General features: G+C 52.7%; 1 protein-coding gene across 7 annotated transcripts in view; it reads right to left on the bottom strand.

Moving 5' to 3' along the window:
• The window catches only part of LRP1 (LDL receptor related protein 1), a 131,320-nt gene that overhangs the window by 63,659 nt on the left and 50,369 nt on the right, over nucleotides 1-17,292 (bottom strand). For all 7 annotated transcript variants that reach the window (XM_063179362.1, XM_063179364.1, XM_063179363.1 and 4 more), the window contains exons 7-18: nucleotides 12,963-13,125; nucleotides 9,522-9,744; nucleotides 8,129-8,318; nucleotides 5,340-5,483; nucleotides 4,972-5,208; nucleotides 3,771-3,951; nucleotides 3,438-3,660; nucleotides 2,635-2,824; nucleotides 1,855-1,980; nucleotides 1,625-1,765; nucleotides 1,007-1,132; nucleotides 706-822 (exon numbers count right to left, since the gene is read on the bottom strand). In XM_063179362.1, coding sequence (XP_063035432.1) covers nucleotides 706-822; nucleotides 1,007-1,132; nucleotides 1,625-1,765; nucleotides 1,855-1,980; nucleotides 2,635-2,824; nucleotides 3,438-3,660; nucleotides 3,771-3,951; nucleotides 4,972-5,208; nucleotides 5,340-5,483; nucleotides 8,129-8,318; nucleotides 9,522-9,744; nucleotides 12,963-13,125 — 2,061 coding nt within the window. The remainder of the gene's footprint in view (nucleotides 1-705; nucleotides 823-1,006; nucleotides 1,133-1,624; nucleotides 1,766-1,854; nucleotides 1,981-2,634; nucleotides 2,825-3,437; nucleotides 3,661-3,770; nucleotides 3,952-4,971; nucleotides 5,209-5,339; nucleotides 5,484-8,128; nucleotides 8,319-9,521; nucleotides 9,745-12,962; nucleotides 13,126-17,292) is intronic.

Raw genomic sequence — 17,292 nt, 5'->3', positions numbered from 1 at the left:
CATTCCTACCTGGATACAATCTGAGGTTTCAAACATTCCTTCCTGGATACAATCTAGAGGTTTTTGAGACACCAGCACTTCTCCACTGGATTCCCCAGAGGAGCAGCAGCTGCCTCTTCTTCCACTGGATCTTCTGAGGAAGAATAAATCCTTCTCCACAGGATCCCTGCTCCAACAGAACCACCCCTGACACTGCAGGAGGGCTGCAGCCACAATTCCAGTGGGACTGCCACCAACATCCTGACCCACAGGGTGCCAGGTTGAGTTCTGACTCTGTCAGTGTTGTTTTAGTGTACTGCATTGTTTATTTTATCCTTTTATTTTTTTTCTCCCCTATTAAAGAACTGTTATTTCCTGCTCCCATATTTTTTGCCTGAGAGCCCCTTAATTTAAAATTTATAACAATAAATATATTTTTATGTATTATTGCTATAAATATATTTATTGCTATTGCAGGGGTGGGGAGGGTTTACATTCTCCATTTCAAGGGAGGCTCCTGCCTTCCTTAGCAGACACCTGTCTTTCCAAACCAAGACAAACTGTTATTTCCTGCTCCCATATCTTTTGCCTGAGAGCCCCTTAATTTAAAATTTATAGCAATTTGGAAGAGGGGGAGTTTTACATTCTCCATTTCAGGGGAGGCTCCTGCCTTCCTTAGCAGACTCCTGTCTTTCCAAACCAAGCCAGCTCCCAGTCCCAGCTCACCACACGAGGCAGACTCGTCAGAGCGGTCCCCACAGTCATCATCCAGGTCACAGGTCCAGGAGATGGGGATGCAGCGGCCACTGGCGCAGGAGAACTGGTTGGGAGAGCAGGTCCGGGCTGGCCAGGAGGGACAGATGGAGTGTTAATGGTTCATCAATGGTACCTTGTTTTATCAGGGGAAGGTGGGGAACAACCCCCTGGGCTCCCAGGTGCAAAACCAAGGTGTGAGACTGCAAAACCTCAGGTTGTGGCTCAGCACGGGCTCTCCTGAGGCTCCCTGAGGGCAAAGCAGGGTCCTCACCTGAGCAGGTGGAGTTGGACTCGTCCTCGTTGTTGCCACAGTCGTTGTCCCCGTCGCAGAGCCAGCGGTTGGGGATGCAGCGGTTGTTCTTGCACTTGAAGCGGTCCGAGGGGCAGGTGTGCTGGTCTGTGGGGGGAAACAACACTCAGGACCATCCTCATCCCACCCCATCCCTCCAACAAAGAGAAAACTGGGATAGAAAAGGGCTGGAGGCTCAAACTTGGCATCAGAATCTCAACCAACTCTCCTGCGCTGCCCTCAAGGAGGGCATGGATGGCACAGGGACAGGGACAGAGACAGGCACAGGGACAGGGTCAGCACTGCCCCAAAGGAGGGCATGGACAGGGGTCAGTGCTGCCCCAAAGGAAGGCATGGACAGGGGTCAGTGCTGCCCCAAAGGAGGGCATGGACAGGGGTCAGTGCTGCCCCAAAGGAGGGCATGGATGGCACAGGGACAGGGACAGGGACAGGGACAGGGACAGGGACAGGGACAGGGTCACCACTGCCCCAAAGGAGTTGGAGAGGGCACAGAGGATTCCTGGCTACCCAGCCCTACCCCAACCACTTCCTCCACATCTGGAGGAGCCCAAATCCCACCGCCCAGGAGGGATCACCCACGGCAGAGCTCGGGGGCCTCGTCACTGTTGTCCAGGCAGTCATTGTCCCCATCACATTTCCAGCGCTCCTGGATGCAGCGGTTGTTCTTGCAGGCGAACTCCCCGGGCTGGCACTGCGGCGGGGGGATGTAGGATGGATTGGCTGCCAACAGGAAAGCACAGGAAGGATTTGAACCGAGTGATCAAGTGCAGCATCCCATGGGGAGAGCCCCCAAATGGGTCTCAGCCTACCCTGGCAGGTGACAGAGTCCGACCCCAGGATCTGGTCCTCGGCACAGGCGCACTGACGGCCCCGCGGGGTGGCCAGGCACAGGCTGCTGCAGCCCCCGTTGTTGACACGGCATTTGTTGGAGCCCACTGTGGAGGGAAAGGGTGAGGAGATGGTACCTCAATGCCCAGAGTGCCCTGCAGACTCATGGGGGTGCTGGGAGCCCCCAGCCTCTGTGGGTAGTTACAGCTGGAAGGCAGCTGGAAACACCAGGTGAGGCCACAGGGACCCCTCAAGTGACACAGAGCCTGGGGGACAGGCGTGGGGACAGCCAAAAAAAAAAACAAAAAGAGGTGGGGGAAGCTCAGACTCGCCCCCAAAACCCTCAACAGCAGCCACAGCTGGAAGGCAGCTAGAAACACCAGGTGAGACCATGGGGACACAGAGTCTGATGGAATCAGGGTGGGAAAAAGATGGAAGGGCAGGGAATGAACAGGAAAGAAAAACAAGGAGCATGGGGACAGCTAAAAGGCAACACAAAGAGTTGGGGGGAAGCTCAGACTTGCCCCCAAAACCCTCAACAGCAGTCACAGCTGGAAGGCAGCTGGAAATGCCAGGTGAGGCCACGGGGACACAGAGCCTGATGGAATTACGGTAGAAAAAAGAGGGAAGGCTGGAAGGGCAGGGCATGCACAACAGGAAAGAAAAACAAGGAGCATGGGGACGGCTAAAAGGCAACAAAAAGAGTTGGGGGGGCTGCTTAGGAAGCTCAGCCTCTCCCCCAGCCCCTGGTGGGCTCTCACCTTGCTGCTGCTGGGCATCGTACATGCGGATCTCGAAGATGGGCGGGCGCTCGTTGCGCAGCAGGCTCACGGCCTTGGAGGCCTGCTCCAGGCGGTAGATGCTGCCGCTGCGGTACTCGGTCCAGAACAGAAAATTGCTGTAGTGGCACAGCCCGAAGGCGTGGTTCAGCTCCGGGCCCTCGTACACGATCTGTGCGTGCGGGGAGGAGGAGAGGGGACGTTAGGTGGGGTGGGTGATCAGGGATAGGGACGGGGATAGGGACAGAGATAGGGTGATCAGGGATAGGGACGGGGATAGGGTGATGGGAGAGCAGAGAGGCTCTGTCAGACAGGATGGGCACTCAGGGACAGCAACAGGGACAGGCTGATCAGGGACAGGGACAGGGACAGGGTGATCAGGGACAGGTGATGGAAGGGGAGAGCAGAGAGGATCTGTTAGCTGGGATGGGCACTCATGGACAGGGACAAGGACAGGGTGATCAGGGACAGGGACAGGGACAGGGTGATCAGGGACAGGGACAGGGACAGGGACAGGGTGATTGGACAGGGGCAGGGTGATCAGGGACAGGGACAGGGTGATCAGGGACAGGATGATCAGGGACAGGCATAGGGTGATGGAAAGAGAGAGCAGAGAGAATCTTTTACATGGGATGGGCACTCAGGGACAGGGACAAGGACAGGGACGGGAATAGGGACAGGGACAGGGTGATGGGACAGGGACAGGGTGATGGAAGGAGCGAGCAGAGAGGTCACAGCTCAGCTCCCCAGTGCTGTGGGTGATCACTGTCCCAGACCCCACTCACCTTCCTATCGGTGCCATTGAGATAAACCATCTCAATGCGGTCGTAGAACGCATCCACCCAGTAGAGGATCTTGGCTGGGATGTCCAGGCTCAGCCCGTTGGGCCACAGGACAGTCTTGGAGGTGATGAAGATGTTTCTGTTGGATCCATCCATCCAAGCCCTCTCGATCTTGCCCCTCTTGCTGTCCTTGGGATCCTCCTCCCAGTCTGTCCAGTACATCCACCTGCCATGGACATCAAACTGAGACTTGACCTGGCCACCACAGCTCGTGACAAGACCCAACCACGTCCCTGTGGTCCCATCAGACAGCCCAGCCCACCCAGGCACCCTCACCCATTCAGGGGGTCCACCACGATGGCACGGGGGTGCGTCATCTTCCCCTCAATCAGAGTCTTCCTCGTCTGGGCAGCCTTCTCCAGCCGTGCTACACTGATGGTCTTCTTGGGGCCATCATCTGTCCAGTACAGGTTGTTCCCCATCCAGTCCACAGCGATGCCCTCCACATTGTGGATGCCTTTTAGGGGGAAAATTGAATGGGTTTGTCACCAGGCAGGAGGTGAAAAGTGGAAGGAACAGCCCCAAAAGTGCCCAATCCTGACCCAAACTGAGGGGGATGATGGACACCCAGCCCGATGAGAAAGTTTGCTAGAGCTGCTCTTTGAACAGAGAAAATTTTATGGAAAATCTGCTAAAATTTTATGGAAAGTCGGCTAAAATATTATGAAATGCTAAATACACTGAAAATTTGGACTGTAGACATGTCAAGTGGGATCATCCTGAGCTAAAAGATGTTTGAATATTCTGAGCATTAAGCTCTTTGTATCTCAGACAGGTGATTATTATTATGATAATATTATATAATATATATAATCACATTATCATATAATAGTATCATTATTATGTTAATATATGATTATATGATTATATGTATTATATATATTCTATATGACAATATTATATTATTATACAATTATTATCATTATTACTACTATTAAATTATTATATTATTATGACAATGTTATATGATAATATGATTATATATGATATATATACTATATGATATATATTCTATATGATATTATATTATTATTACTACTACTATTAGTATTACTATTATTATTACTACTAAATTATTATTATTATATAAAAATATATATAGTGTATATATATTATTATAATTTCTTTATTTTTATTGTTATTGTTATTACTATATATTATTTATAATTACTATAAATTATTATCATTTATATTATATATACATTTATATATATAAATTACTATTACTATTTTTATTACTAATAAATTATTATTATATATAAATATATATAATAATTTAATGTAAATTACTAAAATGTCTTTATTTTATTTTATTTTATTTTATTTTTGATTACTATATATTATTTATAATTACTATAAATTATTATCATTTATATTTTACATATATGTATATAAAATTACTATTACTATTATTATTATTACTATTAAATTATTATTATGATAATAATTGCATTATCCTTCCTGCAAGGCCACCCACCATCCTTCAGGATTGTCTCCCTCTCCGTGCCATCGATCTTCTGGCGCCCTATGAGATAACTGGTGGTGTCAGCAAAGTAGATGAAGCCAGTCTCAGCATGGAAGTCCAGAGCCCTGGGGTTCATCAGGTTCTCGATGGGGATCATGTGCTCATCGGGCACCTTGGCACCCATGTCCATGCCACGGATGATGCCAGGACGTCCCTTCCCGTACACCAGGAACAGCTCGTGCTCGGGCTCTGCGGAGAGACAGCAGTGCCATGGGGGTGGCAGGTGGCACTGGGGCTGCTGTGGGGTCACAGCAGGGCATGCAGAGCCTTTCTCTCCAGCCCCTCACCCCAAAGATCCCCCCAGGAAAGCCAGCACTCACTTTTGCAGGATTTCCCGTCGCTGCCCAGGCTGAACCCGGAGCGGCAGCGGCAGGTCCGGCTCTTGTGGCTGTTCCCCAGCAGGCAGATGTCAGAGCAGCCTCCTGGCTTCCCAAACTGATCTGGCTCGCAGGCATGGCTCCTCACTGCAACACAGAGAGGGGCTGCAGCTGCTGGGGACACTGAGGGGACAGGGAGCACCTGGGGGACAGAGACACAGGGGGGACAGGGAGCACGGGGGGGACAGGGAGTACGTGGGGGACAGAGACACAGGGGGGACAGGGACACAGAGGGGACAGGGACACTGGGGGGACAGAGACACAGAGGGGACAGGGAGCACATGGGGGACAGAGACACAGGGGGGACAGGGACACAGAGGGGACAGAGACACTGGGACAGAGACACAGAGGGGACGGGGAGCACATGGGGGAGAGAGACACAGGGAGCACGTGGGGGACAGAGACACAGAGGGGACAGGGAGCACATGGGGGACAGAGACACAGGGGGGACAGGGACACAGAGGGGACAGGGACACAGAGGGGACAGGGACACTGGGACAGAGACACAGAGGGGACAGGGAGCATGTGGGGGAGAGAGACACAGGGGGGACAGGGAGCACGTGGGGGACAGAGACACGGGGGGACAGGGACACAGAGGGGACAGGGAGCATGTGGGGGACAGAGACACAGGGGGGACAGGGACACAGAGGGGACAGGGAGCATGTGGGGTATCGCTGGCCAGGGGTCTCTGTACAAATCACAAACGGGACAGGGCTGCTGTGGAACGCGCCTCGAGCTGTTTTATTTTCCAGCATCACTCTCATTACACAGTTATGACAATGGGAAGATGTCACCAGCTCACATCTCAGGCAGCAGACCCAGAATTTAATGTTACAACTCACTTTATAAGTTTTTTGACCAATCACACAAAGCAAAAGCACATTGACAGCAGTTCTATCCAGCCACTATAAGCAATGTACCTTTGGTTAAAACAATGCTGCTTATTTCCAATAAAATACCTGCTTGTAAGCCTTAAAACACAACGCACAGAGCTCCATTATTAAGCTTCAAACTTCCTAATATCTTGCTAGATAAACTTTTCTGTAGCTTAGGGAGTTATTCTAAACAAGCATTAATACACAGACCATTGTTCTATTTGTCTTTGCTTTTCTACTTTTTAAATAATTTTTCTGCTGAATTATCTCATGGCTGCTGCTTAGCTCTAATCACAGTTCTGCTGTTTCTGAGGCCTGCCTATTGCAGCTTTCTCAAAACCCTCTGATTTTGTAGATTCTCACAGTGGGGGACACAGACACAGAGGGGACAGGCACACAGGGGGGACAGGGAGCACAAGGGGGACAAGGAGCACAGGGCTGCAACCACAGGGACATGGGGATGCTCTCATGGGCTCTAAGGGGGTTCATTCCTCCCAGGAGCTCTCAGGCAGTCAGGGAAAGGCTGAGCACAGCACAGAGATGGGAAAGGACTTTCCCATGGGAAGAATCCCTGAGAAGCCAGCATGTCCCAGCACAGCACCACAGCCACGTGGACACACTGCCCCATCCTGCTGCACCAGTGGGACAAGCCCTGGGAGTGGGGACAGCCACAGAGCCCCTTAATCACGCTCCTAACCCTGCTCAGAAATCTCCTGATTAATTTTATACTCTGGAAAAAGCCGAGCAGGCTGCAGACACTAAGAGGATTTATAAGGAGTAAATTGATTAACTGCAGGAAGGTGCTGGGGGTGGAACAGGCAGGGATGGATGGGTGCAGGGAGGGGTTGGTGAAGCACTGGAGCCTTTCAGCTCCCTGGAATTCCCTCAGTGCTTGGGAGAACCAGGGTGAACGTGCTGGCATTGGGGACAGAGAGTAAGAGGGGCCATTAATATTTTAAAATGCCACATTTGCTCCCACACCACATCTTTGTACTCTCCATGATCCATCAGCCATGTGGAGCAGCTCTCACAGTGCTAGCAGGAAAAGGGGGCACCCCAGGATGTTCTGGGGAGCAGGAATCCCAAAATCCCTGAGGTCAGAAAAGACCTCCAATATCACTGAATCCAACCTGTGACCAATCCCCACCTTATCAACCCAACCAGAGCACTGAGTTCCACATCCACTCAATCCTTGCACACTACCAGAGACGGTGGTGAGGGAGCATCAATATTTTAAGATGCCACATTTGCTCCCACATCTCTGTACTCTCCATGATCCATCAACCACGTGGAGCAGCTCTCATGGGAAGAGACACAGAGCTAGCAGGAAAAGGGGGCATCCTAGGATGTTCTGGAGAGCAGGAATCCCGAAATCCTTGAGGTCAGAAAAGACCTCCAATATCACGGAGTCCAACCCTCACCTTATCAGCCCAACCACATCCACTCAATCCTTGCACACTACCAGAGATGGTGGTGAGAGAGCACCAATATTTTAAGACGCCACATTTGCTCCTACATCTCTGTAATCTCCATGATCCATCAACCATGTGGAGCACCTCTCACAGTGCTAGCAGGAAAAAAGGGGCACCTCAGGATGTTCAGCACCCTCCAGGGCTCTGGGGAGCAGGAATCCCAAAATCCCTGAGGTCAGAAAAGACCTCCAATACCACTGAATCCAACCTGTGACCAATCCCCACCTTATCAACCCAACCACATCCACCCAATCCCTGCACACCACCAGAAACAGCAGCTCCCAATCCCCGACCACCCTTCCCATGAACAAAATTCCTCCTAAAACCCCACGCAAACCCCTGGCAGAGCAACCAGGGAGCTGCTGCTCCAAAGTGAGGGTCCCACCTGTGGGCTGGCGCCGCTGGTGGTAGATGTGCAGGGCTCCACCCTTGTCCACCCGTGTCACCACCTGGTACTCGGTGCTGTTGAAGCGGTTGACGCGGATCACGCTGGTTTTCTGCTGCGCGTTGGCGTTGTCCGAGTTGGTGGCGTACAGGTAGTTCTCAAAGACAGTCAGGCCGTACAGGTGCTCGATCTGGAAGGTACCAGGTGAGTAAACAAGGGATTTAGGAGTTGCGAGAGCCACGAGGGATATAGGAGTCGTGAGAGAGACACAAGTGATTCAGAAGTTGTGAGAGTCACAAGGGATTCAGGAGCTGTGAAAGCCACAAGGGATTCAGGAGTTGTGAGAGCCACAGGGGATTTAGGAGCTGGTGGCGTACAGGTAGTTCTCAAAGACAGTCAGGCCGTACAGGTGTTCGATCTGGAAGGTACCAGGTGAGTCCATAAGGGATTTAGGAGTTGTGAGAGCCACAGGTGATTTAGGAGTTGTGAGAGTCACAAGGGATTTAGGAGTTGTGAGAAGCACAAGGGATTGAGGAGTTGTGAGAAGCACAAGGGATTGAGGAGTTGTGAGAGCAATAAGGGATTTAGGAGTTGTGAGAGCCAAAAGTGATTCAGGAGTTGGTGGCATAAAGGTAATGAGAGCTACATGGGATTTAGGAGTTGTGAGAGCCACAAGGGATTTAGAAGTTGTGAGAGCCAGGCTCCAGGACACACAAAACCCCCAGTTCCACCTGATGGTTCTTGTCCATTACTGACCATCAGTGATGGCCATCCCACCCAATAGCTCTTGCCCATCACTGACCATCAGTGATGCCCATCTCACCTGATGGCTCTCATCCATCACTGGCCATCAGTAATGGACATCCCATCTGAGGGCTCCTGTCCATCACTGGCCATCACTGATGTCCATCCAACCCAATAGCTCTTCTCCACCACTGACCATCAGTAATGGCCATCCCACCTGATGGCTCTCATCCATCACTGGCCATCAGTAATGGACATCCCATCTGAGGGCTCCTGTCCATCAGTGATGGTCATCATATCTGATGGCTCTCATCCATCACTGACCATCAGTGATGGTCATCCCACCCAATAGCTCTTGCCCATCACTGACCATCAGTGATGTCCATCCCACCTCATGGCTTTTGTGCATCACTGGCCCTCAGTGATGGCCATCCCACCCAACAGCTCTCGTCCGTCATTGACCATCAATGATGTCCATCCCAACCAACAGCTCTTGTCCATCACTGACCATCAGTGTGGTCTTGCCCATCAAGATCATCCTTGGCAGGACCACGCTCAGTGCTCAGCACTTTCCTTGCTGGACCTCTAAGGTCCCAACTGCAGACCAGCAGCACCCAAGCTTGGCTCCCTCTCCCCCAACCCCGCTCACCAGGATGCCCTGGATGATGGTGTGCCTGTTCTTGCCCTCGTAATCCACCACCTCGATGTAGTCCAGGTAGGCATCAGCCCAGTAGACCAGGCGGTTCACCAGGTCCAGGGTGATGCCGTGGGGGAAGACGATCTTGCTGTCCACCAGCTTGGTGCGGTTCTGCCCGTCCATGTCGCAGCGCTCCACCTTGGGGATCTGCCCGTAGTCGGTGAAGAACACCTTGCTGTGAGACAAGAGACAAACTCAGAGCCACGGTGAGCTTTGGGAGGGGCAGGATTTGGATGTGTGGATGCCTCTCCGAGTCTCTGTGGTCAGAGTGACCCCAAGATGCATTAGAAAATCTCATTTCTTAGCCCAGCGGTTGAAGAAGAAGTCAGGACTCTTCTATTCTTGTTCTCAAGCTTGTTTATGGTTTCTTATCTATAAAATTCTTTCTCTGACCCATCGAGCTCTGTCCAGCAGGTTGGGTGTTATCTTTTTATACTAAAAACTATGTGTACATTATTTACATTAACTTCTGAGTACCTATCACCTATGTTAGACACTGAGCTTCTACTCTCGTTCCACCTTGGGGATCTGCCCGTAGTCGGTGAAGAACACCTTGCTGTGAGACAAGAGACAAACTCAGAGCCAGGGTGAGCTTTGGGAGGGGCAGGATTTGGATGTGTGGATGCCTCTTGGGATCTCTGCTGCTCAGAGTGACTTTGAGGTGCGTTAAAAACTCTCTTTTCTTAGTTGAAGAAGGAGTCAGAACTCTTCTATTCTTGTTTCTTATCTATAAAATTCTTTCTCTGACCTGCCAAGCTCTGTCCAGCAGGTTGGGTTGAGGCACACTGGTGTTATCTTTTTATACTAAAATCTACGTGTACAATATTTACAATAACTTCCCAATACCAATCACCTATGTTAGACAGTTTGTCTCTAAACCAATCTAAAAGTGTCACCATCACAGCAGAAGATCCTCTTGGGATCTCTACTGATCAGAGTGACTTTGAGATGCGTTAGAAACTCACTTTTCTTAGTTGAAGAAGGAGTCAGAACTGTTCCGTTCTTGTTCTCAAGGTTGTTTATTGTTTCTTATCTATAAAATTCTTTCTCTGACCTGCTAAGATCTGTCCAGCAGGTTGGGTTGAGGCACACTGGTGTTATCTTTTTATACTAAAAACTACATTACATTATTTACAATAACTTCCCAATACCTATCAGATGTTAGACAGTTTGTCTCTAAACCAAACCAAAAGTGCCACCATCACAGCAGAAGATGGAGGCCAAGAAGAAGAAGAAGGACAAAGACTGGACACACTTAGATTCTTCCATCTTGCCTCCTGAACCCCCATTCTAAATCCCAAAATTCTACATTTTCACCCCATGATTAATTCACTGTCATTCTACTCAAACTCTTGTGGCTTGTAACTCCTCACACAAGGCTGGTGATTGTTTCCAGCCCTTGGGGTGGTGGTAGTTTTTCATACTAAAAACTACCTGTACTTTATTTACAATAATTTTCCAATACCTGTCACCTATGTCAGACAGTTTGCTTCTACTCCAAACCAATCCCAAAGTGCCACCATCACAGCAGAAGATGGAGGCCAAGAAGAAGAAGAAGGACAAAGACTGGACACACTTAGACTCTTTCATCTTGCCTCCTGAACCTCCATTCTAAAAACCCAAAAATCGATTTTTCACCCCGTGATAAACTAACTATTATTCTGCTTAAACTTCCTTGACTTGTAATCCTTCACATAAAGGTTGGGAATTATTTTTTCCAAGGGCACAGGGGTCTTGGGCTCTGTGCCAAGGTCTCTGAGCTCGGGCTGGAGCCCTCCAGGGCATCCAAAGGAATTTTCTGGGTTCTGACACATGCCCATGGGGCTGGCACTGAGCTCCCAGGGGCTCCAGATGTGTTGGTGTCACTGGAAGAGTCCCACAGGCACATTTGGGGTTGTGTTGAGCCTAAGGAACTCAACTCAGCCACCTCTGGAGCTTGTCTGCACCAGCCCTGGAGCTCCCTCCAGGATTCTCTGTGAAATTTGTTTGTTTATATGAAATACGCCCGATTTTCTGCTCAATAACACCAGCCCTTTCCACGCTGAGCCAGGAGGGAAGTGCCCATCAGCTGGCAAGGACGGGAATTTTCCTCTTTAGTGGTTTTTCTGCCACAGCAGCTCCCAGGGGCTGGCAGCCGCCAGGGGTGCCCTGAGCTGCCCCCATGATTCAGCATCTTGGCATCCTCATCCTCAGGGCTGTGCAGGAGGCAGGGGCTGGACACACAGACACCAGGGAGCTGCTCTGGGTGTGTATGGAGCCGTTCCAGCTCCTGAAAACCACTCCAGGTCCCAAAATCTGCAGCAAAGCTGTGCCCATGTCTTGGATGGACACACAGACACAAGGGAGCTGCTCTGGCTGTGCACAGAGCCACTCCAGGTCCCAAAAACCACTCCAGCTCCTAAAACCACTCCAGCTCCTAAAACCACTCCAGCTCCCCAAAATCGGGGGCAAAGCTGTGCCCAGGCCAGGCTGGGTGGGAAATGTCCCTGCAGGGAGGACCCAAAAACCATTCCAGGTCCCAAAAACCACTCCAGCTCCCAAAATCTGGAGCAAAGCTGTGCCCACATTGTGTGGCACCGGCTGGAAGCAGCAGCTGATCCTGAGCTGGGCCAGGTGTGTCCCACAGGACTGAGCTCCTAAAAACCACTCCAGCTCCCAAAAAATCTCCAATCCCAAAACTTCAGCTCCCGAAAGCTGGGGCAAAGCAGTGCCCACGTCTTGGATGGACACACAGACACAAGGGAGCTGTTCTTGCTGTTCATGGAGTCACTCCAGCTCCTAAAAGCCATTCCAGGTCCCAAAAACCACTCCAGGTCCCAAAATCTGCAGCAAAGCTGTGCCCATGTCTTGGATGGAGATACAGACACAAGGGAGCTGCTCTGGCTGTGCATGGAGTCACTCCAGGTCCCAAAAACCACTCCAGGTCCCAAAAACCACTCCAAGTCCCAAAATCTGGAGCAAAGCTGGAAGCAGAAGCTTATCCTGAGCTGGGCCAGGTGTGTCCCACAGGTCTGGGCTCCTAAAAACCACTCCAGGTCCCAAAAACCACTCCAAGTCCCAAAATCTGGAGCAAAGCTGGAAACAGAAGCTTATCCTGAGCTGGGCCAGGTGTGTCCCACAGGTCTGAGCTCCTAAAAACCACTCCAGGTCCTAAAAACCACTCCAGGTCCCAAAAACCACTCCAGGTCCCAAAAACCACTCCAGGTCCCAAAATCTGGAGCAAAGCTGGAAGCAGAAGCTTATCCTGAGCTGGGCCAGGTGTGTCCCACAGGATTCAGCTGCTGCCAGGCCAGGCTGGGTGGCAAATGTCCCTGCAGGGAGGACTCAACAAAGCACAGGAAATCCCTCCCAATCCCAGAGGGTCCCCAGGGGTGGTGAACTGCCAGGACTCACCCCATGGCCGGGTCCAGCGCGATCCCCTTGGGGTTGTAGAGCTCCAGGTCCAGCAGGGTGACACAGGTGTCCCCGTTCTTGTTGCACACGAAGATCCGGTCGTCGATGTCGTCCACGAAGTAGAAGTTGCCCGTGAGCCAGTCGATGGCCATCTGCTCCACATCTGGGCCAGGACAGGGAGGGAAAGGGGGGTGAGGAAGGGAGGCACAGAGCCAGGAGCCCCCCAGGGTCACAAACACCAGCACGGCCGAGGAATGAAACCATGGGAGCCGTGAATGCATTGGGATCTGCACCCCTAGAAAGGATCTGCCCTGCATGGAGTGACAGGGCTCTCATGGCACCCACGGCACGCACAGGGCACCCACAGGGCACCCACAGGGCACCCAGAGCAAACACAGCACCCACGGCACCCACAGGGCACCCACAGCACGTTCAGGGCACCCACAGGGCACCCAGAGCAAACACAGCACCCACAGCACCCACAGGGCATCCACAGGGCACCCACAGCACGTTCAGGGCACCCACAGGGCACCCAGAGCAAACACAGCACCCATAGCACCCACAGGGCACCCACAGCACGTTCAGGGCACCCACAGGGCACCCAGAGCAAACACAGCACCCACGGCACACACAGGGCACCCACAGCACGTTCAGAGCACCCACAGGGCACCCAGAGCAAACACAGCACCCACAGCACCCACAGCACGTTCAGGGCACCCACAGGGCACCCAGAGCAAACACAGCACCCACAGGGCACCCACAGGGCACCCCCTGGGTCACAACCACCAGCACAGCCAAGGAATGAACCCATGGGAGCCATGAATGCACTGGGAGCTGCACCCACAGCAAGGATCTGCCCTGGTCACCCTGCGTGGAGCCACAGGGCACCCACAACGCTCACAGGGCACCCAGAGCACCCAGAGCACCCACGGAACCCACAGGGCACCCACGGCACCCATGGCAGCCCATCCTCTGCTCCCCAGGGAGACCTGCAGCCCCCAGACAAGCCAAAAAACATCACACACAACCAGGAGAGCATCCTGCAGAAACCCTAGGAATTCATCCCACAGGAATATTGGGATTTCATCCCACAGAAATATCGGGATTTCATCCCACAGAAATATTGGGAATTTATCCTGTAGGAATACTGGGAAATCATCCCAGCAGAAACACTGGGAATTCACCCTGAAGGAATATTAGGAATTCACCCTGCAGCAACACTGGGAATTCGTCCCACAGGAATAATGGGAATTCACCCTGCAGAAACCCTAGGAATTCATCCTGCAGGAACACTGGGAATTCACCCTGAAGGAATATTGGGAATTTTTCCTGCAGAAACATTGGGAATTTTTCCTGCAGCAACACGGGGAAGTCATCCCTCAGAAACACTGGAATTTCTCCTGCTGAAATCTTGGGAATTCATCCTGCAGGAACACTGTGGATTCATCCTGAAGGAATATTGGGAATTCACCCTGTAGGAACACTGGGACTTTACCCTGTAGGGATACTGGGAATTCATCCTGCAGGAATATTGGGAAATCATCCCTGCAGAAACCCTGGAAATTCACCCTGCAGAAATCCTGGGAATTCATCCCTCAGAACCACTGGGAATTCATCCCTCAGAAACACTGGGAATTCACCCTGTAGGAACACTGGGACTTTACCCTGTAGGAATACTGGGAATTCACCCTGCAGAAACACTGGGAATTCACCCTGCAGAAACATTGGGAATTCACCCTGCAGAAATCCTGGGAATTCATCCCTCAGAAACACTGGGAATTCACCCTGTAGGAACACTGGGACTTTACCCTGTAGGAATACTGGGAATTCACCCTGCAGAAACACTGGGAATTCACCCTGCAGAAACATTGGGAATTCACCCTGCAGAAATCCTGGGAATTCATCCCTCAGAAACACTGGGAATTCACCCTGTAGGAACACTGGGACTTTACCCTGTAGGAATACTGGGAATTCACCCTGCAGAAACATTGGGAATCCATCCCTCAGGAACCCTGTGAATCCATCCCTCAGGAACCCCAGTGGGGCAGGGGAAGCTCTGCCAGTCCCTGCTGCAGAAGGGAGTGGGCAGCAGGGAAGGGGCTCCAGCAGCCCCACGGGTGGCACAGGTTGGCACCGAGGGCAGAACCCGCTGGGCAAGGTGGGAGCAGAGCTAATCCAGAGCTGCAGGGACACCCTGGGGGCTGGGGCAGGTGAGAGGCAGCACCTGGCAGGCAGCATGTGAGCATTTAATTAAACCAGTGAAAGCCAGCGAGTGTTTAATTAAACCAGTTAAATCCGATCAGCCCAACGCGCCTGAATTCCTGCCTGGCCAGGGCTCAGCTGCTCAGCCCCTCCTGAGCCTGCCAGGACAGAGGCCAGAATGAGGGGCTGCTGCTCCCAGAGATCGATCCAAAGGGGTTTTGGAGAGCTGTCCTTTGGTTTGGTGCACCCCCAGACCCTGCATCTCCATCACTGCAGCACCACAGTGAGAATGGACAGGGCGGAGCAGGGATGGGGCAGAGCAGGGATGGGGCACAACGACCCCCCAGCTCCAGGACCCCAAGATCAGGAGGACTCAGAGAGCCCTGGAGGAGCAGGGATGAGGAACAGTGACCCCCCAGTCCCAGCATCCTGAGGCTAAGAGGATCTGGAGAGCCCTGGAGGAGCAGGGATGGGGCAGAGCAGGGATGGGGCACAGCAGCCCTGGGCAGAAGGACCCAGAGGTCAGAGGGACTCAGAGGCCTGGAGGAAGGAGCAGGGATGGGCCAGAGCAGCCCCCCAGCCCCAGGACCCCAAGGTCAGCAGGACCCAGACAGCCCTGGAAGAGCAGAGATGGGGCACAACAACCCCCCAGTCCCAGCATCTCAAGGGCAGCAGGACCTGGACAGCCAAAGAAGAGCAGGGATGGGCCAGAACAGCCCCCCCCATGCTCAGAACCCCAAGATCAGGAGGACCCAGACAGCCCTGGGAGAGCAGAGATGGGGCACAGAAACCCCCCAGTCTCAGCACTCCAAGACCAGCAGGACCTGGACACTCCAGAGGAGTAAGAATGGGGCACAATGACCCCCAAATCCCAATATCCCAAGGCCAGCAGGACCTGGACAGCCCCAGATGAGCAAGAATGAGCCAGAACAGCCCCCCATCCTCAGGAGCCCAAGATCAGGAGGACTCAGAGAGCCCTGGAAGAGCAGGGATGGGGCACAATGATCCCCCATCCTCAGCACCCCAAGGCCAGCAGGACCTGGGCAGCCTCAGATGAGCAAAGATAATCCAGAACAGCCCCCCATCCTCAGGACCCCAAGGTCAGTGAGACCCAGACAGCCCTGGTGGAGCAGGGCCAGACAGCACTGAATTATTAACCAACACAGCAGGGAAAACACGAACCAAGCCAGGAGATTTTGCAATGCCCCCACCCCACCCTCGATCCCGGGGCTCTCCATCCACACAGCCGGGCTGGGACTGAGCACACAGAGAGAGTTTGGGGTGCACAGACCCCAATCCCCATCCCTGAGCGAGCCAGGCCAGCTCAGACAGCTCATTCTGTGGCCCTGGGGACAGGGATGGGGACAGGGAAGGGGACAGGGATGGGGACAGGGAAGGGGACAGGGATGGGGACGTTGACCCCACCCTCCTCAGGAAGGGCGAGGCTGCGAGAGGCAGCTCGTAAAAACAAGTGGGGACAGCCCGAGCCAAGGAATGAGAATCAACCCCAAACCAAGCCTGGTGCAGGGCTCACAACGTGCCAGGGCTGGCACAGGGTTTGGGGGGGGGCTCCTGCTCTCCAAGCAGGACCCCCCCAGCTCCTGGGGCAAGAGGGGTTTGGGATGAAAACCACCTAAAAATGCACATTGGGGTGACATTCTGCCCCTGAGACAGAGCCCTGCTGTCACCCTGCTCCCCAAACCCCCCTGTGACATGGGGAGGGGGTGGCAGGGCCATGCCAGGGTGAGAAGCACTTGAGCAAAGGGATGTAAAATCAAGTGGGAGCAGCCAAAACCAAGGAATCAACCCCAAACAGGGCTCCCAAAGTGCTGCCCAACGTGCCAGGGCTGGCACGGGGCTCAGGGGGCTCCTGCTCCTGGGGCAAGAGGGGTTTGGGGTGAAAACTTGGGGTGGCAGGGTCCTGAGGATGGGGGGCTGTTCTGGCGAGGAGCACTCGAGCAAAGGGATGTAAAATCAAGTGGGAACAGCCAAAAACAAGGAATCAACCCCAAACAGGGCTCCCAGCGTGCCAGGGCTGGCACAGGATTTGGTGGGGGGGCTCCTGCTCCAACCAGGACCCCCCAGCTCCTGGGGCAAGAGGGGTTTGGGATGAAAACCACCTGAAACT

This window comes from Melospiza melodia, chromosome 31 (genome assembly GCF_035770615.1).
Source record: "Melospiza melodia melodia isolate bMelMel2 chromosome 31, bMelMel2.pri, whole genome shotgun sequence".
Taxonomy (NCBI): Eukaryota; Metazoa; Chordata; class Aves; order Passeriformes; family Passerellidae; genus Melospiza; species Melospiza melodia.
This window is presented reverse-complemented; position numbering and strand designations above follow the sequence as displayed.